At 55.4% G+C, this 21,347-nt stretch overlaps 2 protein-coding genes across 6 annotated transcripts; one reads left to right on the top strand and one right to left on the bottom strand.

Moving 5' to 3' along the window:
* The first annotated feature begins 427 nt into the window (after nt 1-427).
* TRIP10 (thyroid hormone receptor interactor 10) lies at nt 428-9,318 on the top strand. 3 transcript variants are annotated; one of them, XM_025861089.2, is made up of 15 exons: nt 428-572; nt 1,761-1,876; nt 1,961-2,017; nt 2,894-3,041; nt 3,120-3,182; nt 3,405-3,509; nt 3,596-3,724; nt 4,311-4,457; nt 4,570-4,764; nt 5,789-5,956; nt 6,216-6,325; nt 8,096-8,228; nt 8,456-8,595; nt 8,674-8,792; nt 8,908-9,318. In XM_025861089.2, exons 1-15 carry the CDS (start codon nt 549-551, stop codon nt 9,054-9,056), a joined length of 1,803 nt encoding a protein of 600 aa, XP_025716874.1. In that variant the 5' UTR covers nt 428-548; the 3' UTR covers nt 9,057-9,318. The 3 variants fall into 3 exon arrangements, with proteins under 3 accessions (XP_025716874.1, XP_025716872.1, XP_025716875.1); XM_025861087.2 differs by lacking the exon at nt 5,789-5,956; XM_025861090.2 differs by lacking the exon at nt 5,789-5,956 and having other exon boundaries at nt 8,879-9,318.
* On the bottom strand, nt 7,186-21,231 carry SH2D3A (SH2 domain containing 3A). Of its 3 annotated transcripts, none has more exons than XM_073887380.1 (12): nt 20,964-21,231; nt 19,863-20,531; nt 16,557-16,693; nt 15,959-16,061; nt 14,727-15,076; nt 14,287-14,363; nt 12,390-12,877; nt 12,151-12,266; nt 11,814-11,988; nt 11,614-11,725; nt 11,075-11,260; nt 7,186-7,799 (listed from the first exon to the last, which is right to left on the bottom strand). In XM_073887380.1, the coding sequence occupies exons 3-12, from the start codon at nt 16,607-16,609 to the stop codon at nt 7,789-7,791; spliced, it is 1,671 nt and encodes a 556-aa protein (XP_073743481.1). In that variant the 5' UTR covers nt 16,610-16,693; nt 19,863-20,531; nt 20,964-21,231; the 3' UTR covers nt 7,186-7,788. The 3 variants fall into 3 exon arrangements, with proteins under 3 accessions (XP_073743481.1, XP_073743480.1, XP_025716870.1); XM_073887379.1 differs by lacking the exon at nt 7,186-7,799 and adding an exon at nt 9,506-10,197 and having other exon boundaries at nt 20,964-21,230; XM_025861085.2 differs by lacking the exons at nt 7,186-7,799; nt 15,959-16,061 and adding an exon at nt 9,506-10,197 and having other exon boundaries at nt 20,964-21,228.
* Nucleotides 21,232-21,347: the final 116 nt, after the last annotated feature.

The raw sequence follows: 21,347 nt of genomic DNA, 5'->3' as shown, positions 1-21,347 counted from the left end.
ATCCGCCCTGTGGCCGGAGGAAACCTGACCATTAGTGGGCCCAGCATAGATGTCTGGAGCCGGGCCGGCCCGCAAGAGCGGGGTGACCTCAGGTTCTCCCAGCGACGGGGTGGGGGGAAGGACCTCTCGGGTTGGGGTTTTAATGTCTTGTCCCTTTAAGGAATGGTTGAAGGAAAAGAGAAAAGTAAGAACAGTCCCGGGCGGGGTAGGGTTGGGGAGGATGGGGTGAAGAAGGGCCCGGGGGATTTGGAAAATGGGTGGGGGTCTTTTAAGGCGTCGGTCCAAAGGCGGCTGGTGGCAACTTTCCTTTAAGAGGGGGCGGGGCGTCCGTTGTGCCCCGCCTCCTGGGGGGTCCCGCCTTTAGGGCGCTGTTCTGGGCTTCCGCGCTGATGGAGGCGTGGCCGGGCCTGCGGGGGCGTGGCCGAGCCTGGAGTGGGCGGGGCCTGGCGGGCGGGGCCGGGCGCACCGCTCCAAGCCGAGTTTCCCGGCGGCGGGCGGCGGGGACCGGGCGCGGCGGCGGCGGCGGCGGCGGCTTCGGCGGGAGCAGCATGGATTGGGGCACCGAGCTGTGGGTGAGTCCGATAGGCCCGGCTCCAAGTTCCTCCCTTTCTGGAGTCCAGATCCCCTCCCCCTTTGCTTCTGCAAGACCTTAGCGGGGGCTCGGCGTTTTCCCCCTTCGGAGACCCCTGGAGTCCCCGCTTTTCGCCTTCTTTCGGAGTTTCCCAGGGCGTTTCAGGACGCCCAGGGCGAAGGGCGACCTTGCAGGAGCGGATTAGGGAAACTGAGCGCGGGGTTCAGAGTGAAGAGGGCAGAAGTCCTGGGACCAGGCCGGGGCGGCCGGGCGAGGTCACCTATTTTGAGCACCCTGGCTGGGCGGGCGGCTTATCTTACGGCCCCTGGGTCCCTGCCCGCCGCCCGCCTGTCCGGTTCGGGCGGGGGAGGGGCCCCTCTGGCCACTTTCAACCCCACGTGGGACCTAGAAGTTCTGGCCGCCCTTTCGGCGCCTCCAATCAGCACCTAGGGGCTTGGGACGCTCTGGGGGGGAGGGGGCTGCGAGGCTGCCTCGCAGCCCCCTCCCCCATCCCGCCCCAGGCACTGGGAGGGGCCGGCCCTAGGCAGCCTCTGACCTCTGCTCTGGAAGCCCCAGAAATTTCCCCGTATCCTAGTCGGGACCTCTGACCCCTCCTTTTTATGGGGGCGGTGGCATCCCTGGGTTTCTGGGTGCAGAGGGGTAACTAGATTCCTTCCCCCGCAACTCTGGAATTTCTTTCGGAGGTGCAGTGGCGTTAGTGGGGGAAACTGAGTCACATTTTGGGGGGACCCCGGGAAGCATGGCGACCCGGGGAACATGGTGCCTGTCTCCTGGACATTCTGGGGCCCCCCAAACTGCGGCTAACCCTGCCCCTTTGGTCCTGACTCACGCCGGGCCGGCCGGATTTTCCGGAATCTTGGGAGGGGGGATTAGGGGAGCCGGGGCAGGGGGGAGTGGCTCTGCCCCATTCCACACCCCTCTTGGCGGTCTGGAGACGGGGACCCTGTGGTCCGCCTGGGGCCCCGCCCCTGTTCCCTGGCCCTTCCCGGGAAGGGGAGGGGGTTCCCGCCGGTTTCCTGCCTCCCCCCGCGCCGCCCGGGGCGGGGCCGGGAAGCCACACCTTCTGCTAGCTCTGAGCCTTGAGGCTTCTCCTGCGCCTGGTCCTCCGGCCCGTGGGGTCCCACACGGGCCCCAACGTCGTGATCTCGAATCCTCCACCCGCTTCCAGGATCAGTTTGAGGTGCTCGAGCGGCACACGCAGTGGGGGCTGGACCTGTTGGACAAGTATGTGAAGTTCGTGAAAGAGCGGACCGAGGTGGAGCAGGCTTATGCAAAGCAGCTGAGGTGAGACCCTAGGATGGATCCGCCTGGGGCTTGGGGAAGCTGTTGGAGGGCTGGGGGCTCAGCCTTTCTGCCTCTCTCCGTTAGGAGCCTGGTGAAAAAATACCTGCCCAAGAGACCTGCCAAAGATGACCCGGAATCCAAGTAAGGATGGAGAGGGATTGCCAGGCTAGATTTGGGGGGCCAGGGGTGTTGGTCTCACTTCCTCTGCCTCAGCTAGACTACCTAAGCAAGTCCCTCACCTCGTGCTTCAGTTCCCACCTACAGGGATGAGCATGGATGCAGGATCCCCATCATCTCTGCTGGAATCCTATATCCGCTATTTTCCAGCCCCACGACTTTGGGCAATTGATGAGTTTTCCATTTGCCTCTCCTATTAAGTGAGGGAGGCTCCAGCAGTTACTAAACAAGTGACTCTGGGTAATTGACTTACGTTTTATGCCTGTTTTCCTCACCTGTGAAACGGGATGATGATGATGATGACGATGACCTTGTACGGCTCATTTGAAGATTAACTGAGATAGTGTGTTGAAGCAGTGTCTAGCCCATAGTAAGTGTCACAGGAGGATTGCGCTTCATTCCAGGCCCCCAGTTCCAGAATCCAAAAAGCTCTAGAAATCAAAAGATTGTTTTGGTAGTTTGGCAGTGGTCTCTGACCTGACCTGACTTAATTTCATCATGTCCTTGGTTTTTATCGCACTTAGTGTGAAGATTAATACCTCTCACTGCAAAAATACTTAACAGTGTTTGATTACAGGATGCTGCCCCTGACCCCACTGGGGTGATGCATAAAAGATGGTATAAGCATTATGTCCCCTTTCTAGACCTGAAAAATTCTGAGTTCTGAAATGCATCCCCCTGAAGGGTTTGGGGTAAGGGATATGGACCAGAATTTATGGTTGCTTCCAGGAGGAATGTGTTGGGGCTTTCCCTTTCCCATCTGGAGGTGGGTCCTGGGGCTCCTGGGGGGTGGGGGGATGGGTACCTGACCCTGGCTCGCCCCTGCCCATCTTGCCCCAGGTTCAGCCAGCAGCAGTCCTTCGTGCAGATTCTCCAGGAGGTGAATGACTTTGCGGGCCAGCGAGAGCTGGTGGCCGAGAACCTCGGCGTCCGCGTGTGTCTCGAGCTGGCCAAATACTCACAGGAGATGAAACAGGAGAGAAAGATGGTGAGTGATCCCCGCTCTGGGTCTGCCCGGGGACTGCTACCTCAACCCAGGGGAGCCTAACCATTTCTGTTGGAACAGCACTTTCAGGAAGGCCGCCGGGCTCAGCAGCAGCTGGAAAGTAGCTTCAAACAGCTGGAGAATGTGAGTCTGTGGGTAAGGAGAAGGGTGGCTCTGACCCTGAGGAGCAGGCTGATGGTCGCTGTTTCATGCAGCTGCCTGCGTTGTCTGGCCTGGAGCCCCTCCCATGGGTTTCCAGCATGCCCGTTGCACCCCCCCCCACACCATTTGCTGGGTGACGTCCCCCCCAGTCTCTGAAACCTTGCTTTCTCACCTTCTACCTCCTTCTGGCTCTGTCCCCGATAGAGTAAGCGTAAGTTTGAGCGGGACTGCCGGGAGGCTGAAAAGGCAGCCCAGACCGCTGAGCGACTCGATCAGGATATCAATGCCACCAAGGCTGACGTGGAGAAGGTACCTGTGGGGTCTGGGATGGGCTTGGCGGTCCGGCGGGGATGGAGCCAGAACCTGGCAGCGACCCCTGCCTCGATATTCCTCAGGCCAAGCAACAAGCCCACCTTCGCAGTCACATGGCAGAAGAAAGCAAAAATGAGTATGCAGCCCAACTGCAGCGTTTCAACCGAGACCAGTCCCACTTCTATTTTTCTCAGATGCCCCAGATATTTGATGTGAGTGTTCCAAGTCCCTGGTGCCCCCTCCTGCAAGACCCACAAAGTTAACCGACTCTTACACATTTGTCAAAACCTTAGCGGCAATGTCCCGATCTCTGAATCGAAAGGACATTGGAAACAACGGTGAGCTCTGTCTTTACTCGAACTGTGTTTTTCTGTCAGGGATGTCTTTCTTTCCTTCCGAAACTCCTATTCATCCTTCTAAGCCCCAGCTCTCACAACCCCTCTGAAAGGGCCCGAATTTCCCCTCCTCTGCTCTAGCCTCTTCACTCCACTCCACCCTGGGACAGGCAGTATCTGTGCTGGGTGTGGTGTCTGTTCAAAGCCCTGGCTTCATTGCCACCTCCTTTGAGAAGCCTTTCCTGACTCCCCAGGCAAGGCAGGAGCTTCCTCAGACTCCCCTCTCAAATCTCCCCTATCCCATGCCTCTCCACTGGCCACCCTGGGCTGGAAGTCTCTGTTCAATGCTGTGTTTTCCCCACCAGACTGGGCTCAGGGCTGGGGCCAGTGTGGAGCCCCATCATGTTTGCGGCCTGAATCACTGCTCCTGGTCCCCATTAGCGCCCCTGTCCCGTCTCTGCAGAAGCTGCAGGACATGGATGAGCGGCGGGCCACCCACCTGGGAGCCGGGTATGGGCTCCTGTCGGAGGCTGAGCTACAGGTGGTGCCCATCATCGCGAAATGTCTGGAGGGCATGAAGGTGGCTGCAGATGCCGTAGATGCCAAGAACGTGCGTGTGGGGTCCTGGGCGAGTGGGCTGACAGGTGGGCAGTTGGACGACCCCAGGCCCTAGTCTTGTCCCTGACTGCTCCCCGCCCACCACCCCCCGCCCCTCCTCGCAGGATTCCCAGGTCCTAATCGAGCTGCACAAGTCAGGCTTTGCCCGCCCTGGTGACGTGGAATTCGAAGACTTCAGCCAGCCCATGAACCGCGTGCCCTCAGACAGCAGCCTGGGCACCCCCTCCGATGGACGGCCTGAGCTCCGAGGCTCAGGCCGTAGCCGTGCCAAGCGCTGGCCCTTCGGCAAGAAGAACAAGGTGGGGGCCGGGGCCCTTGGGAGGGGGAGTGTGAGTGGGGAAAGGGGGGCCCCCACTGAGTCAGGCCCAGCCGCCGGGACGCTGAGTCCTGGGCAGGAATTTTCCTCTTGGCTGTTGGCCCGGGCTGGAGGGAAGGGAGGCGGCCCGGCTATTGGCCTGGGAGTCCCCCAAGGCTGAGGGGGGTGCAGGGAGGGGGCCTGTGGCGTCTGTCTGCTGCTTCTCGGGATGCTGGGAGAAGACCTGCTTCTGGGATTCAGGGCTGGATGAGGGCTTAAGATACTCGCCCTAAGGACTCCCCTGGAGTCCGTCCTGCCAGTGGGTCCTTGGGCCCCCGACCCTCAGGCTGTTTTTTCTTGGGACTTTTGGTTTATTGTCAAGCACATAGCTGGACACCCCTGTTTTATACCTTAGACACCGCCCCCAGGTTTATATCTCATGACCCCTGTTACATAGTTTTGATCCCTCTTGACATATAATTTGATACCTCTCCTCACTTTGTACACGGGACTCCCGCAGCTTCAACCCCACCTGTGACCCTTTTGATACTTCATGCCTTTACCTTTCTCTCTGCTTGCCTCTGATTTCTGTGGCCATATACCTGTCTGAGATCTTGACTCCCCGAATGCATCTCCCTGTACCTTCTAGACTGTGAGCCCAGAAAGCTGGGTGGACAGAACCCTGGGCCTCCCTGCCCCTCTCCCCTCCCCCCAGGCCCCATGGTAGGTACTGGATATAGAATTCAAGGGAGAGGTGACATACGGGGGTAGGGAGGGGTCTGGCCTTCTGGCTCACAGTCTAATGCCCTCCCCACCACCTCCCAGATTTTTGTGTTGCTCTTTGCATGCATTTTCTGTGCGTGATTGTGCATCTTGAGTTGTGGTTTTCTTACCGTTTTTTTTTCTTTTCTTTTCTCCATTTTGTTTTTTCTTTTTTCTTTATTGCGTCCGTCCGTCCGTCGGTCCATCCTCCTTCTCTACATCCTCCCACCCCGTCTGACCCACCCCCTCCCCTGCCCCGCCGGTAGCCACGCCCCCCACCCCTCTCCTCCCTGGGGGGCCCCCTGCCCTCTCCATTGCCTAACGGACCCCCATCCCCCCGCTCCGGCCTCGACCCCTTGGCCATACTGAGTGAGATCAGTAAGTCAGTCAAACCGCGGCTAGCATCCTTCTGCAGCCTTCGAGGCAGCCGTGGGGTAAGTGAGGCCTCCGGGGGAGGAGGGGGCGGCCCCGGCCTGCCTAGCGGCTGGGTGGCGGGACCCTGGGCTCGCTTCCTGCCGCCGGCTGGGCCCCCTCCTCCGGTTTCTGGACCCGGACCTGCTTTGCTCTGTGCATGGCCTTGCCCCCCAAGAACCTTGGGTGGGGAGGAAGGTGGACTTGGTATGTCTTTGCACTGTCAGAGCCTGGACGCTGAGAATCCCTGATCCCAAACTCAGTCTTCTTCCCACCTTGCAGACAGTGGTGACGGAGGATTTCAGCCACTTGCCTCCAGAGCAGCAGAGAAAACGACTTCAGCAGCAGCTGGAAGAACGGAATCGTGAGCTACAGAAGGAGGTCGACCAGAGGTAAGATTGGGGGCAGGCAGGCAAGGAACAAAAATAAAAGGATAAATGAACTATACTGAAATGGTACTCTGAGCTCTCCCGAACAAGCCCCAGGCACCGGTGGTTTTACAGGTGATTCCTACCATACTTAGAAGGAAACAGTTACTTCCCCTCTTACACAAGTCATTGCAGCAAACAGAAAAAGTGAAAGCTGCCAGCTCATTTAGGAGGCTTGGTGGAATCAATTCCGATATCTCTTAGTGAGAATTCAAGACATTCAAATTCTGGGCTCATTTTACTTCACTTAGGATCTTGGATGCAGATTCCCAGCCAGACGAATCCAGTGATGTATTTTAAAAATAATGTTCCGTGTGATGGGGATTGTTGCTCAACAGTGTGGCTGTACTTGATATGATAGCATGGAACTGTACACCTAGATACGGTTCAAGTGGGAACTTTCGTGTTAATGTGTATTTTACCATAATAAAAACATAACTTTTTTAAAGACAAGTCATGATCGATTGGGTGTTATCCCAGTAATGCAAAGATGGTTCAATATAAAAACATCTATTAGTCTCATTTACTACCATAATTGGCTAAAAGAAAAAAAAAAAACTCACCCATGGTTATCTGCTTAATAACTCAAACACTTAAAATATTAACAATAAAAAAATCTGCCAGATTGAAAAAAAGAAAATCTGTACTCACTTCTTCCAAGCAACAAGAGCCTCTTCCCACTCCTTAAATAATAGGAATGACGTTTGCCACTTGGGGACGGGCAGCCCAGTTCTCTCTTGTCATTTGCATAGAACCTCTTGTACAAAACTTTTATTGTACAAAGCTTTTATTGGTGTAAAGTTCCATTCAGAACTACCTGAGTCTTTATTTTTATTTATTTATTTATTTTAAAGATTTTGTTTATCTGAGAGAGAGAGAGAGAGAGCACAACGTGTGGAGGGGCAGAGGGGGAGGGAGAAGCAGGCTCCCTGCTGAGCCCCTGACATGGGACTCGATCCCAGGACCCTGGGATCATGACCTGAGCCGAAGGCAGATGCTTAATTGACTGAACCACCCAGGCGCCCCGAGTCTTTATGATGTAGGGGTGAAGGGAGCATGCTTTGGAGTCAGGACAGGTTGGCGTTGAATTTTCGCTATCCCCCCTCTCTGCTTGTTTCCCCGTGGCCTGGATGTGGTATTAGGACTGGAAAGAAGTTGAACCCAGGTTTGACGTATTCCAAGGTCTATGCTTGTTACTATTACTGCCTATATACATAGTCTTGGAGGAGATAGGGACCAGGGACTAACGATAATAACACCGAGCATTTAGAGTGCTTACTGTGTGCTATACACTATTTCAAATCCTTTACATAGATTCACTGGCGTTCCCAAGTTCTCCTGCGACCGTGAGCCAGGGCAGAATCCTGACTGTCTTGTGTAGGGCTATATTTTGATGGCTGGAACAGTGACTGGTATGCAGTAGGTAGTCAACGTGTATCTGAATAAATAAAGGCACCATTCTAATCTTTGCAGCCACTTAATGAGATATATGCATCGTTATCCCCACTTGCCAGATTTGCGTACTGAGAGGTCCGGTAACTTGACCCACACTCACAGACAAGGAAATGCCCAGACTGGGATTCGAACCCAGGCAGTGAAGCACCAGCATTTGTGATTTAACCACTGCCTTTTCTTGCTATTGGCTCCTTGAAGCCAAGCACATTTTTTTTTCTTTTTTTTTGCTTGTTAAGCCATATGGGACTGTTCTTTCTGATCTGTCTGTGTCAATCCTAGAGAAGCCCTGAAGAAAATGAAGGATGTGTATGAGAAGACACCCCAGATGGGGGACCCTGCCAGCTTGGAGCCCCGGATCACGGAAACCCTGAACAACATCGAACGGCTGAAATTGGAAGTGCACAAGTATGAGGTCAGGGAAGACCCTGGGGAGGGGTGGGGGCCAGCGGGCCTAGCTGAGTCACTTCCTTGGCGGGGTGGGGGGGGGCAGGGACAGGGAGGTGTTCGGTGGGGGTGGTGCCCCAGCTGTTTCTCATCACAGCCTTGGGTGTGCATGGGTGATCTCAGGAAACCTCCAGGCCCAGGACGGGCTGACCCCGGAGCCCTGCCCTGGAATTGACTGTGACTCCCTCCTCTCAGGCTTGGCTGGCGGAAGCCGAGAGCCGGGTCCTGAGCAACCGGGGGGACAGCCTGGGCCGCCACACCCGGCCTCCAGAGCCCCCAGCCAGCGCCCCACCAGACAGCAGCACCAACAGCAGACCGCAGGATGACAAGGAGAGGTGAGTGTGGAGGCCAGAGTGGGTCTGGCCCCAGCACCTGGGAGGCTTGTCCTGACCTGCTTTGCTCTCTCCAACCAGCTCTGAGGAGCCCCTCTCCGAGGAGGGTCAGGATGCCCCCATCTACACGGAGTTTGATGAGGATTTTGAGGAGCCGGCATCCCCCATAGGTCACTGTGTGGCCATATACCACTTTGAAGGTGAGGACAGCTTGTGTGTCCCATCAGCTGCTTAGGGGGTGGGCGGTGTTTTTGGCTAGATTTGTGTTTACCTGCACCTGAAGCAGATCTGAGCCCACTGCCCCTCCCACGGCAGGGTCCAGCGAGGGCACCATCTCCATGGCTGAGGGTGAAGACCTCAGTCTCATGGAGGAGGACAAAGGTGATGGCTGGACCCGGGTCAGGCGGAAACAGGGAGGTGAGGGCTATGTGCCCACCTCCTACCTCCGTGTCACGCTCAGCTGAACCCTGCCACAGGCGGGAAGAAGGGGGCTGTTGGCTGCTGCTTCTGGGCCACGGGGGGCCCCAGGACCTACGCACTTTATTTCTGCCCCCGTGGCTTCAGCTGAGACCTGTGTAACCTGCTGCCCCCCGCCCCCCAACCCACTCCTCATCCCAGACGGACTCGCTGTGCCTTCTACCATTGATGTACATACTCGTGTTTCAAATCTTTTCTTCCTGCCGCTGGGCTAGGGCCATTTTGTTTTATATAAAAAAATTCTATAAAGCTTTTGGAGTCTGTGCCTTATTGGTAGATTTACATACTGGGGCTGGATATGCAAATGCCAGCCTCCTTCCTGGCCACGGAGAGAATGAAGAAGGGGAGGTAAACTCGGGCACACCTTGGACAAAACTTCCGTGGAGTTGGGTGCTTGTCTGTGACTTCAGTATGGGAAGAAAAGCACCAAACATCCTTTCTGTGTTTACCACAGCTTTACTGAGAAAAGGTAATGTTTAGCACCTGCTGTGTACCAGGCATTCTCCACCCATGATATCTGAACACAGCTTTAATCCCCCATGAAAACCCCTAGAAAGTACACGGCCTCCCTTTTACGTGGAAGGCAAGCACAGAGAGGTTGAGCCATTTGCTAGAAGTCACACAGCTCTTAAAAAAGCATTTGAACTCTGGCCTCTGAGTAAGAGATCTGCAAGTTCTCTTGCCATTAAAAGCCTCATGTTGCCCATTTGTCAGATAGGTGTGTGGGGGTGGGAGGTGGGATAGGGCCTCCAGACACCTGGATTTTCTAGCGTGAGGCAGGAGGCTGTCCCTCACCCTAGGATCCACGTACACTTCTAGGGATACAGTATTGAGTTTTTGCAAATCTGTGAGGCAGAATGTGGGTTCCCACTGCGATTGGCTATGTGAACAGCTTGGGGCAACTTCCTTGGTGTCTGCCGGGGTTCCCCAAAGCCTGGGCGTCCCAGGAAGAAGGGGTTCTGTGCTTTCAAACATCCGGCTCAAGGCGCTGCGAAAGGACACTGAGGACGCGCTGGAACTTCTCGAGACGTGTGGCTTGCGGCGCCCCCACGCCTCGGCTTCCCCAGAGGAGCCTCTGCACGAAGCCTGTGGTCAGGGCCTCCCTCAGCTGCGGGTTTGGCCGGAATCCTGGGGGCGGGGCCAGGCGGGCTGGGGGCGGGGTCCAGGCCCCTGCCTCGCCCCACCCTGCACCTGCCTTCTCCCCTCAGAACTTTGTCCCCGCAGAGACTGTGGAGGGACTCTGCCCAGAAGCTCTGCACAACTGGGCGGGGTTCACGGGGAGGGGGCGCTCTGAGTCTCCGCAGGACTGGGGGTGGGGCGGCCAAGGAGCTCGGCGGAAGCATACTGTGCCAGGCTGCATAGGGGCAGTCTGTTCCAGTGCGTGATGCTGGGGGGGGGGGGGGGGCTGTGCCTGGGGATGAAGCCACTTGAGGGGCAAGATTTGGAGTCTGGGCCGCCCAGTGCGACACATTTTGGGGGAGATTGAGCCATGTTGGAGAGAGAGGAGTGCTTAGGTCACCAGCGAAAGCGGAATAAGCCAGGTTGGGGATTCTGGAGGCCGGGCTGTCCCTGGACGGGAGGAAGGTTTGGCTCTGAACGCAGCGGGGGCGCTGTTTTACCAGGTTGAAGAACTGACTCATCTTGGAGAGAGCTAGGCCTTGTTGGAGGGGACCGAGATCCTCTGGGGGCAGGGCCGGTTCAGGTGGGAGCGGGGGTGGGGGGCGTGCAGGCAGGGAGTGGGAATCTGTGGACGTGGCTCTGGGGCCGGGGGCCAACCCTTTTGGGGTGGAGAGCACTATTCCCTGTCAACACTGTTGGCAGCGACTCGGACTTGGGGTGAGAACTCCCCGGAGACCAGGCCGTCCCAGTTTGGGTGGGACTCTGGGAGGCGTGGCGGGAGGCTCTGGTCCCTGGCCTGGTGGGTTTTTGGGTACCCGGTTAGAGCATGCGGGGTGCTCGGGAAGTCGGGACCGTCTGGCAGCAGGGAGCAGAGGGGAGCACTCACCTCGTAGGCGCCGGGCGGCTGCCTCACGGAACTTGGGCGCGTCTCGGGCCATCTGACGCGCCCGGTGCAGGGTGCGCAGCAGCCGCTCGCAGCTCTCGTCCAGCGGCCCCGGGAGCTCCTCGCCCTCCAGCAGGCGCACGGCGGGGACCACGTGCGGCAGCGCCACCTCGCCCGGCTCGCAGGGTCCTGTGCGGGGAAGGGCCCTGAGTTAGGCTTGGGGCTGAAGATGGGGCCTAGGGTGAAGAGGTTGGGAGACTCGGTCGAGGCTGACCCTAGGGGTGGAAGCCCAGAAACATTGGTTCCAGCCTAGCACAGGGCAGGACTGGGTCCGGGGCGAGGCCTAGAGCGGGGGCGGAGCCCAGGACAGAAACAGAGGCGGGGCCCAGGGTTTGGGCGCTCCCGGACCGAGCCGGACGCAAAGGGCGGGGCCTAGAGCGAAGAGGGTGGAGTCTATGGTGAAGGGACTTGACGTGCTGGGCCTCGGGCTGGATTCGGATTCTGGTTGGAGCGGGTGTGGAGCGCCAGGCGATGCCACTCACCGGCGCCCTCATCCAGTGCCCGCATCAGCGGCTTCAGCTCCTGCTCGAAGGCCAGCGCAGCCTCGGTGTGGCTCCTTCTGAGTTGGCGCCACGTGCGTTCCAGCCGGGACACCTGGGGGAGGAGTCTTGAACATGGGGCCTCTTCCCTCTTCCCCATCAGCAGCACTCAGGCTTTCTCCATATTTCTGCTCCCCACGCACCTGTGGCATGAGCAGGGCGCCCATGACCGCGGCCAGTCCAGGCAGGTCCCCGGCCGCCCCTGGCCGCAGCGCCAATGCCAGTTCCACCAGGCCCCTTAGGGTGGCCGCGCGCTCCTCCAGCGGCCCCGCGCAGCCCAGCACGGCCAGCGCCCCCGCCAGCGCCAGCGCCTCGTGTCTGTGGAGGTGGAGAGCAAGGGTCTGGGGGCAGTGGGAGGTTTGTAACTCTGAGGTGAGGGGCGTGGTGGGGGAGTAGCTTTGCCCATCTCACCTCCCCCCTGGGGGGTCCTTGAATGGGGGGAGGTTTGAAGACCCTGGGGATTCCAGGTGGCTGGCTCACCTCTCCAGAAGTTCCAACCTCAAGCGATGCCCATGGGGAAGTGTGAGCAGCTCCAGGCCAGAGGCGACCCCCATGGCACCCCGCTGAGCCTTGGTCACTCCTAGGAGGCCTGTAGCCTGGGCAGGGGGGTTAGTGGGGAGGTCAACCGAGCAGAATGAGTATATGGGTGTGAGGTGCTGTTGGGCCTTGGCCCGGCTTCAGCCCCTGTCTGGGGAGGAGTGACCAGGTAGGTGACCCACCTGGCAGTCTACCAATAATAGGTGCAGGGCCGTGCTCCCAGGATGGTGCTCCAGGAATAGGTCACGGAGAGTACTCAGGACTTTGGGTTCCAGGGGCCGATTCTGGGGGCCCAGGAGGCAGAAGGGGTTGTTAGGGGGCCAGAAAGAGACCTCGGCCTTTGGTCTTGCAAAACTTCTGTTCTCTTCCTCCTCTTCTTTGTTGGCTTCCCACCATGGTGGGGCCTCTGTCTCTGGGCTGCCGTGGCCTGGGGGGGTTCCCTGGGCACTGGGCACTCGGGGCACCAGCTCACAGTATGTTGGGGGGCGTCCAGACGCATCATGCAGCAACAGTGAGGGTGTTCGAGGTGGTTTGGTGGGTGCCTTGGCATGAAGCTGCCCATCGGAGGCCCTGAGGCTGTCAATAACACACCCCAGAGAAGCTGGGGTCTTCAGCAACATGGGGTCACTACCCATCCGAGGGAGGGCACATATGGGCACAGCGGAGTCTCCTAGGGATCAAACAAGAGGGAGTGAAGGGAGTACACAGAGAAGAAAGCCAGATGGGGTGGGGGGCTTCATGGGCTACCAACCTTCTGGTTCATCAAGTCAATAACTGGGTATCTTGGTGTGGCTTTGAACTTAAAACTTCACCAATATAAATGCTACACACTTATCAGTGGTCTGAAAATGAACTTTTTTTTGACACTTACATATGAATTCTGAATGCTACAGTTTAAATTTGAATTCTTTGTTTTTGCCCCTCTGATTGAAGATGGTAAGCACTGATGTACAAAACTAAAATAGAAAAAAAATTATTCAAAATTCGAAAAACTACAAAAGCATCAAAGAAACTGCGTTTATCAAACTTTCAAATGATGTCTTTTGTTAAGTGTGTGGCATTTTTACTTCTGAGGTTATTAGAACTTAAAGCTGCACCCAGACTTTTGGGAGACACTGTATTTACTGAACATATAAATAGACCCTCTTATAGAGACTTAAAACCTTCCCATGGTTCTAGCTCACTCTGAGTAAAGGCCAAAGTCCTCACAGTAGCCAAAAAAGCTCCTCAAATCTGAGCTCCAGATGGTTCAGCCCCACTCACATCCTTTGGTTGAATGAACAGTTCAAGGTCTTGTTTTGGCCCCAGGACTGCACTGGCCATTCCTTCTGCCTGGGCCACTCTCACCCTCCAGATATTCACATCATTTCCTCCTTCACCTCTTTCAAATCTTTCTCCATGCAGCCTGTCCTGACTACTACTTAAAATTGTAATGCTCCTACCCCCTATTCCCAATCTCCCTCTGTTCTACTTTTAAATTTTACCCCAAAGCAGACTCATTTTTTGTTGTCAATGTCCATCTTCCTCCAGTAGGACACTGGCACCACTTGGGCAGAGGTCTTTGTCTTTCTATTGAGTGTTACATCTCAGCACTTAGTACAGTGGCTGGCCGTGAGGACTTGTGATGAATGGTGGGAGGGGAGGCAGGGCCGATGGGGCACACAGGGCACAAGGAAAATCCTCCTTTAGGTAGGATGGCCAGGGTCAGCTACTTTGAGGAACTCAAGTTAAACGAGATGGAGTCAGTCAGGAAAAGATCAGGGGAATGGGCTTTTCCATGGCCAGAACAGCAAGTGCCAAGACCCTGAGGCAGGAACAAGACTGGCTGGAGGGAGGAGGGGGTGTGGCAGGAGTTATGAGAGAGGTTAGCGGTGGTCAGACACATAGAGCTTCTGGGAATAATCCTAAACTCCCCCATTTTTAAGCCCCTACAAAGTGCCTGTGGATTTCTTAATCACCATGACAATTTTGAAAGTCTTGTCCCCAGTTTCCAAGAGGTTAAGTCACCTGCGCCATATCAGTCAGGCAGTGGGTGGCAGAGTAATCTCAGAGCCACGTGCTGTCTTGGTAGACCCTTACCTGGTCCAGGATGGTCTTCTCTTGACCGCCCCATGTGATCCAAACCTGCAGGCTGACTGTCACTCCGCTTCCTAGCCCTGGGGGACAGAGATGAGGGAGATGTGTAGTCCCACCCTGAGCAGGGCAGCCCCCACCGATGCCCAGAAAACCCTCTATCTAGTCACTCAGCACCAGTGGACCCCAACCAAGGTGATCTACCCCCACGGGAACACCTGACAGCGTCAGGAGACATCTTTTGGTTGTGACAACCAGGGGGTAGGGTGGAGAGGATTAGACAGGCACCCAGTAGATAGAGACCAGGGATGCTGCTCAACATCCTATGATGCACAGCACAGCCCCCCGACAATTAATCCAGACCCAAATCAGCAGCGGTTAGTGCACAGGTGGAGAAACTCCGGGGGTATCAGGTGTCACTGGAGAGGTAGAGATCCTGTGATTACCTGGGCAACTCTACCCGAGCTGGGCTCCCTAGGAGGGTGTCCTCACTAAAGCTGCGTCGAATGGGTCCTTGCCGTACCACAGGCCTGGAGGCCACAGCCCCTGTGGCCTGGGACAGTGGACGCTGCCCAGTCACATAGCTGCGAACCAGGGAGGGCAGGCTTGGGAAACGTTCATCCTCCAGCTGAAAGAGAGCTGTGGGCCGGCCTGGCCGGGGACGCAAGGCCACACGGAGCACCTCGAAGTGTAGTGCTGAGCCCTGCCAGCGGCAGGAGATCACTGGGTGGCCCCCCTGGGACCTGGAGGCTCGAACCAAGAAGTCCCCATCTTGCTGCAGGAGGGCCTCAGCCTTCTGGGGGTGGAGGACAGGGGGTAGAGGGTTTAGCCATGAGCCCAGATCAGCAATTCATGGTGATTCCTCACCCCCATCCCTCTACCCAAGAAAAGCCACCCCAGACACTGGGTGGTTTTGCCCCAAACCGTTTCCTGTTTTCTCATGGGCACACCTCTGGAGTACATTTCCCAGGCTCCCTTGCAGTTAGTCATCATCTGACACAATCTGGCCAATAGGATGAGGGCAGAAGAGTTGCCGGGAATGTCCCGACCTGGCTCAAAAAACCCTCCTGTACAATCCTACAGGTTCTGTCCCCTGTCTGTCAGGGGATGTCCCCAAAGCCCTGGTGGAAGGCAGAGCCACAAGACAGAAAGAGCTCGGGTCCTGACTGACTTCTGGAGCTCCACGTTCCCCATTCCTCAACCAGCTCGTACTGTAACATGAACAAGCCCATAAAGATCTGTTGTGTTTAGCCAGGGACATCTTGGGGGTGCTGCTAGCTGACACTGACTAATGGAACTTCCAACCTGAGTAAATGCACGAGGCTTGGTAAACAAACATGGCTTCAAAAAGTGCCCTTCGCTGGATCCTTCCAAACTGATTATGGCCTGGAAATCCTCCTTTATAAAAATGTTCAAGCAGTCCTATGCCAGCCATGGTGGCTGGTGTTGAGACAGGGGCTGGGGGCCGCAACACCAGAGGGAGGCAAAGTGGAGTTGCTGGTGGGAGCTGGGGACTGAACAATACATATGGTGGACACATGTAGCCTTTTCTACATGCCAAGCACTGCTGTGGGTATAAAACATAGGAACTCATTTAATCCTTTACCGAGGTTAAGTGGTAGATACCATCATCCTCATTTTACAGATGGGAAGACTGGGGCCCAGATAGGTCAAATACCTTGCCCAAGGTCACACAGAATGGAAGTTGTAGGACTGCGATTTTAACCACTAAGCAATGACGACTCTCACGGTTTGATTGGATGCCCAGGGTCCCAGGACTCCTGAGGTGACAAATGAGCTGGAGATGAGGGTTAGGAGATTTGGGTTAAGAGGGAGTGCTCAACACCAACAGAGCACTCACTGTGTGCCAGGGCCTGTTCTAGACCCTGGAGACACAGTGATGAATGAGCCCAAGGCTCTGCCCCATGCTGTCTGGTGGGCAAGACACACAACGAACGCACACGAATGAAGAAGATAGATAATGTCTAAGAGTAATCACTGAAGGTGATAAAAGAGGGAGATGGGGCCCTGGTGGCCACAGGTGCCTGGGACCCAGATGCAGAGACAAGCAAAGCGAAGGAGTAGGGTTGGGGAGCATGCCATGATACCAACCAAGCTTCAAGACAGTCCCCAGACCCTCAGTCACCCCTTCCAATAGACCTTGACCATAAGTCCCTCAACCAGGACCCCAGCAGTCCTCAGAAGTCCCCAGGAGGTCAAGGGCGGGAGAGGCTCCCTATCAGATGGTGCTGAGGCCCTGCAGGAAGCAGAGATACCTGACGGGACAGGGGGCCGTGGTACCAGGGCTGGCTGGCAAAGTCCTCTCCATCCTGTTGCACCTGCATGGAGCTCTTGGGGGCAGAAGGTGCAGGGGCTGAACTCTGTACTTTCAACAGTCCTCAGTCTTCCACATCTGTAAAATGGGAATAATTATTCCTGCATCCTAAGCTTCCTAAGTGGCTGGGTCAGCTCTTCCTTCCATGTTCCTCTTAGTTTTAGAGACAGCAGCCTGCATCCTATCAACCTTAAAATGCAACTCTCTCTCTCTCAACATATTCTAACACGTAAACATATTCTAAACATATAACATATAAACATATTCTAAATTAAACAAGTCACTTATAGTCAAAAATATATGTACACTAGATTTTGTTTATATATATATGCTAGATTCATATATACACCTCATATAAAATTGGGCTATGATTTTTTTTAAAGATTTTATTTATTTATTTGAGAGAGAGAGAATGAGAGACAGAGAGCATGAGAGGAAAGAGGGTCAGAGGGAGAAGCAGACTCTCTGCCGAGCGGGGAGCCCGATGTGGGACTCGATCCCGGGACTCCAGGATCATGACCTGAGCCAAAAGCAGTTGCTTAACCAACTGAGCCACCCAGGTGCCCCAAAATTGGGCTATGATTAACTTTAATTTAGAATTGGCTGTGATCTCATGGAAACACTTGTGCCTTCACTGGGATGCTTGCAAAGGGAGAAGACCTATGCATTGCTTTCAAATGGAATGCAATTTTTGTGCAGATGACATGATGCTACTTTTTAGAGAAATTTCATTAACTAATTCACTCAAACTAATATTTATGGGGTGCCCACCATGTGCCAGGTGCTAATGGGCACTAGAGGCCCAGCAGTGAACAAAACAGGGGCATCCCTGCCCTTGAGGAGCTGCTGTTCTAGTGGGGGAGACAGCAATTAAGAAAATAAATAAGCAGATGAAGGAATAGATAGATCAGAAAGAGATAAGTGGAAAAATAAAGCTAGGGATGGGATATGAAGACTCAAGTGGTGGAGGTAAGATTTTCCATAGGGGAAGGTCTCAATCAGTAACAACTGTGAGGATTTTGAGGGAGTGAGCCAGGTGGGTGAAAGAACATTCCAGGCCAGAGCAAATTTATTTTACTAATCTCTAGCTTCTAAGCAGTGTATGTGCACACTCAAGAATTCTTAAGTTGTAAGGAAATCTAACCCATACATGGCTTTCCAATGTAACACCATTTTTTTTTTTTTTTAGATTTTTTTCATTTACTTGACAGAGAGAGACACAGCGAGAGAGGGAACACAAGCAGGGGGAGTGGGAGAGGGAGAAGCAGGCTCCCTGCTGAGCAGGGAGCCCGATGTGGGGCTCGATCCCAGGACCCTGGGATCATGACCTGAGCTGAAGGCAGACGCTTAACAACTGCGCCACCCAGGCGCCAACACCATTTAAAAAAAATATTTTTTTTATTATTATTGTATTTTTAAGTAATCTCTGTGCCCAACGTGGAGCTCGAACTCAGGACCCCGAGATCAAGAGTCACATGCTCTACCAACTGAGCCAGCCAGGTGTCCCTTCAATGCAATACCATTTTTAAGGACATTAAAAAGTCACATTTTGTAGAAATGTCAATTTGGCATTTGCAGATTTTTAAATTTTGGAGCCGATACACTTTGTTATTATTATGGCCAAATTTAGGTCTCTGACATTTTGGGACTCCCCTGATACTGTGCAGGCCTCAGGCCCTGTGTGTCTCAAGTGTCTGGTGGAGAAAACCTGCCCTGGATGGGAGGGAAGCAGGAGGTCTGCTTCTCACTTCTCTACCCCTAAGGTGTTCTGGGCCTGGCCGGGTGTGCAGGGAAATAGCACCAGGATTCTCTCACCCTGAGTCAGCAGGGCCCTGAGGGCCAGAAACAGGCAAGAAGTTCCCAGGCCCGCCCCAGGTAGCTGTAGGGGCGGGGAGCTGGGCAGGGACCTGGCTCCAGGTGCTACATACCTGAACACCAGGTGTGTCTCCCGTGGATGCCTGTGTACTTCCTGTTTGTCATCTGGGCCAGGCCAGCCCCTGTCTTGAGTCCCCCAACGTCAGCTTCCCCTCGTCCCTCTTTAGTGGGCACGCAGGTGGGTCACTGACAAGGCTCTGGTTAGTTTGGTGGAGGGGAGTTTGGATGAGGGGGGAGCTCAGAGTGGGCACAGGTTAGACGGAGGCCAACTAAATCATCTTCCTGCCCTTAATCCTTTGGAATAATTTCTGGATATTTGGGCAGGGGAGAGAGGAAGGGAGCAGAATCAGGAAGAGGGTGGGGGTAGGGGCAAACATGGAGAAAAGAAGGGGGTTATTCATGCCCTGCAGACCACACCTATGTGCACACATGTGCAGGGGGGCAGCCGCCTACACATGGACACATGGACACAGTTAGACACGGGTACTCAAACTTGACATTGAGCAAAACACTGATTGGTTGAGACTTACTATGTTCCAGGACCTGTTCTAGACCCTGGAGACACGGTGATGAGTGAGATCAAGGCTCTGCCCTTTGCTGTCTCGTGGGCAAGACACGAAATAAACAGCACACAAGGAATGAAGACGATAATGTCTACGAGTAATCACTGACGATGATAAAACAGGAATGTGTGATAAAAAAGACTGGAGGAGGCAGCTACTGTAAATAACATATAGTCAGGAAGGTCTCTCCCACCAGGTGACACTGGAGCTGAGCCCTCAATAAAAGGAAGGAGACAGTTACGCAAAGGTTCGGAGAAAGAGCAGTTCCAGATGCGGGGGTGAGAGGGTGGACAGCAAGTGCAAAGGCCTGGGGTTAATAGAGCTTACTCTCTACATTTTACAGCATCAAGGAAGTCATTGTAGCCGCAATGCACTGAGCAAGGAGCTAAGTGGAGAGCAGCGAGGTCGGCAGGGGTGAGACCATTCTGGTGGACCCCAAATTCTCATCTTAGCGGGATGCAATGGGGGTTACGGAAGGGTTTTAAATGAGGGAGGGGCACGATCTGGTTTGTGGTTTAAAAAAATAAAAATAAAAAATAAAAAGATTGCTCAGGCAAAGTGGAAGCAGGGAGGCTTTTCATGTTGCACGGGAAGCACGCTTAGAGGTGCACTCCCAGGTACGGCCAGGTACATGGACACGCGCGACGCACAGCGACACAATCAGGCACTCGGCGACCCTTCTCCGAACGCCGCTGCTCCTGGCCCGACACCCAGATTCTCCCTGCAAGACGGTGGCCCCATCTGGAAAAGAGAGGACTCCCCACCCCAATAACCCCCGATCCTGGATGTGCCTGGGTCCCCTCACTCACCTGGACCGGGACCCGCGGAGCTGGTGAGAGGCTGGGGCCGGGCCGAAGCCGGAGGCTCTGCGGCTCCCGGCCCCTCCCTCCCCGCCCCAGCGGACCCCACCTTCTCCAGCCGCGCCCGGTGCGTTACCGAGCCAGATCACCTGGCCCCGCCCCCGAGGACTCAGCCTCGGAAGGTGGCCTCCTAGGCTCTCACCCGCCCTCTCGTCCCGGCTCCACCCTCTTAGAGCCGTTCTCGGCGCTAACCACGCCCCCTTTGGAGAACCTCCCCCCTCCCATAAACCACGCCCCTTGGGAACTCCCTCTGTCCCTTCCAGGGGGCCCGCCCGGCCTAGAACGTCGCCCCGCCCCCATCGGATGGCAACGCCCACACGCTCCTCGCCCCTCTTAGTCCCGCCCGTTAGAGCTTGGCTCCTCGGTTCCCCGCTGGCTGGTCCTAAGTACCCCTAACCCCTTGGGATCGTGGGGAGGGTGTTTCTCTCCTCTATCCCCCAGGGCTCCTCGCGGGGACAGGGCGGCCCCTTACGGGCTCTCTTGCAGCGCGGGTGTGGCGGCTGCTGTGACGTAGAGGTGCGCTTCCTCCAGACCGTCCCGTTGGGTTTCCGGGAAGGGAACTCCAGGGGATGTCGGGTTTTGTGGAGACAGATGCGGGAAAACACGACAGCCTCTCCCCTGTAACAGCACGAGGGAGATGAGCTAGACTCTGGGGGATTATGGCCGGGGGAAACATTCGGGTGGTTTCCTTGGTGGGAGGTGGGAGGTGGGCTTCCATCGTGATGCTTGGAGCAAGCATGGAAAGGTTGGGGGAATGATCTGGAACAAGAGGGAGGACGGTCTGGCCACGTTTATTGAGGGCTCACAGTAATAAAAACAGTATTGAAAGCAGTAGCCGCCAACTAACACTTATTGAGCACTTACTGTGTGCCAGGACTGTCCCGCTTCCGTGACCTGCTTCAACGCATTTAATTTTTACATCGACCCCTCAGTGAAGTAGGTACTATTTCCATCACCCCCATTTTCCAGATGCAGAAACGGAGGCACCGGGCAGCTAAGCCATTTGCCCAAATTGACCCGGCTTGTGAGTGGCGGAGGTGGGATTCATACCTGGAGCCCTGGAGCGCCATTCTGCCTTCCTCGCTTTCATCTGTGCAGCCCCACAATCTCTGATCCCTACCAGAATTCTAAACGGTGAAGGTTGCTGTCACCCATTTTACAGATGAGGAAATGGGCGCCCGGGATGGTTGGGGATGAAAAGTTTCGGTGCCTGTGGGATCGCAAAGCTGGTGATTTCCAGGCTCGGCTTTCCCCCCGCGAATGTGGAAGAGGCTCGAGGCTCAGGAAATGCTGAGGGGAGTGTCTTTTCCTTGACCTCGTCCCACCTAGTTTTGGTGCGGTCGGGGGTGGGGGGGGGTGGGGGTGGTGTCTGTCCACTGAAGGAGTCTAGCGCCCCCTAGTGATTAAAGGATTAAAAAAGAAAAATCCAAGGGG

The sequence above is a fragment of the Callorhinus ursinus genome, unplaced genomic scaffold (assembly GCF_003265705.2).
Source record: "Callorhinus ursinus isolate GAN/ISIS: 27379988/994484 unplaced genomic scaffold, GSC_fseal_2.0 scaffold77, whole genome shotgun sequence".
NCBI classification, from domain to species: Eukaryota; Metazoa; Chordata; class Mammalia; order Carnivora; family Otariidae; genus Callorhinus; species Callorhinus ursinus.
Note: the sequence above shows the minus strand (reverse complement) of the source record. Positions and strands in the feature narration are given on the sequence as shown.

Excerpts from the sequence above, each read along its gene's own strand:
- TRIP10 (XM_025861089.2), top strand. The coding sequence starts at position 549 with ATGGATTGGGGCACCGAGCTGTGG. Across the intron at positions 573-1,760 it reads ATTGGGGCACCGAGCTGTGG|GATCAGTTTGAGGTGCTCGA; the intron begins GTGAGTCCGATA and ends ACCCGCTTCCAG. Across the intron at positions 8,793-8,907 it reads GGCCATATACCACTTTGAAG|GGTCCAGCGAGGGCACCATC; the intron begins GTGAGGACAGCT and ends CTCCCACGGCAG.
- SH2D3A (XM_073887379.1), bottom strand. The coding sequence starts at position 16,609 with ATGGAGAGGACTTTGCCAGCCAGCCCTGGTACCACGGCCCCCTGTCCC. Across the intron at positions 12,878-14,286 it reads AGAAGACCATCCTGGACCAG|GAGACTCCGCTGTGCCCATA; the intron begins GTAAGGGTCTAC and ends TTTGATCCCTAG. Across the intron at positions 11,261-11,613 it reads GGCACTGGATGAGGGCGCCG|GACCCTGCGAGCCGGGCGAG; the intron begins GTGAGTGGCATC and ends TTCCCCGCACAG.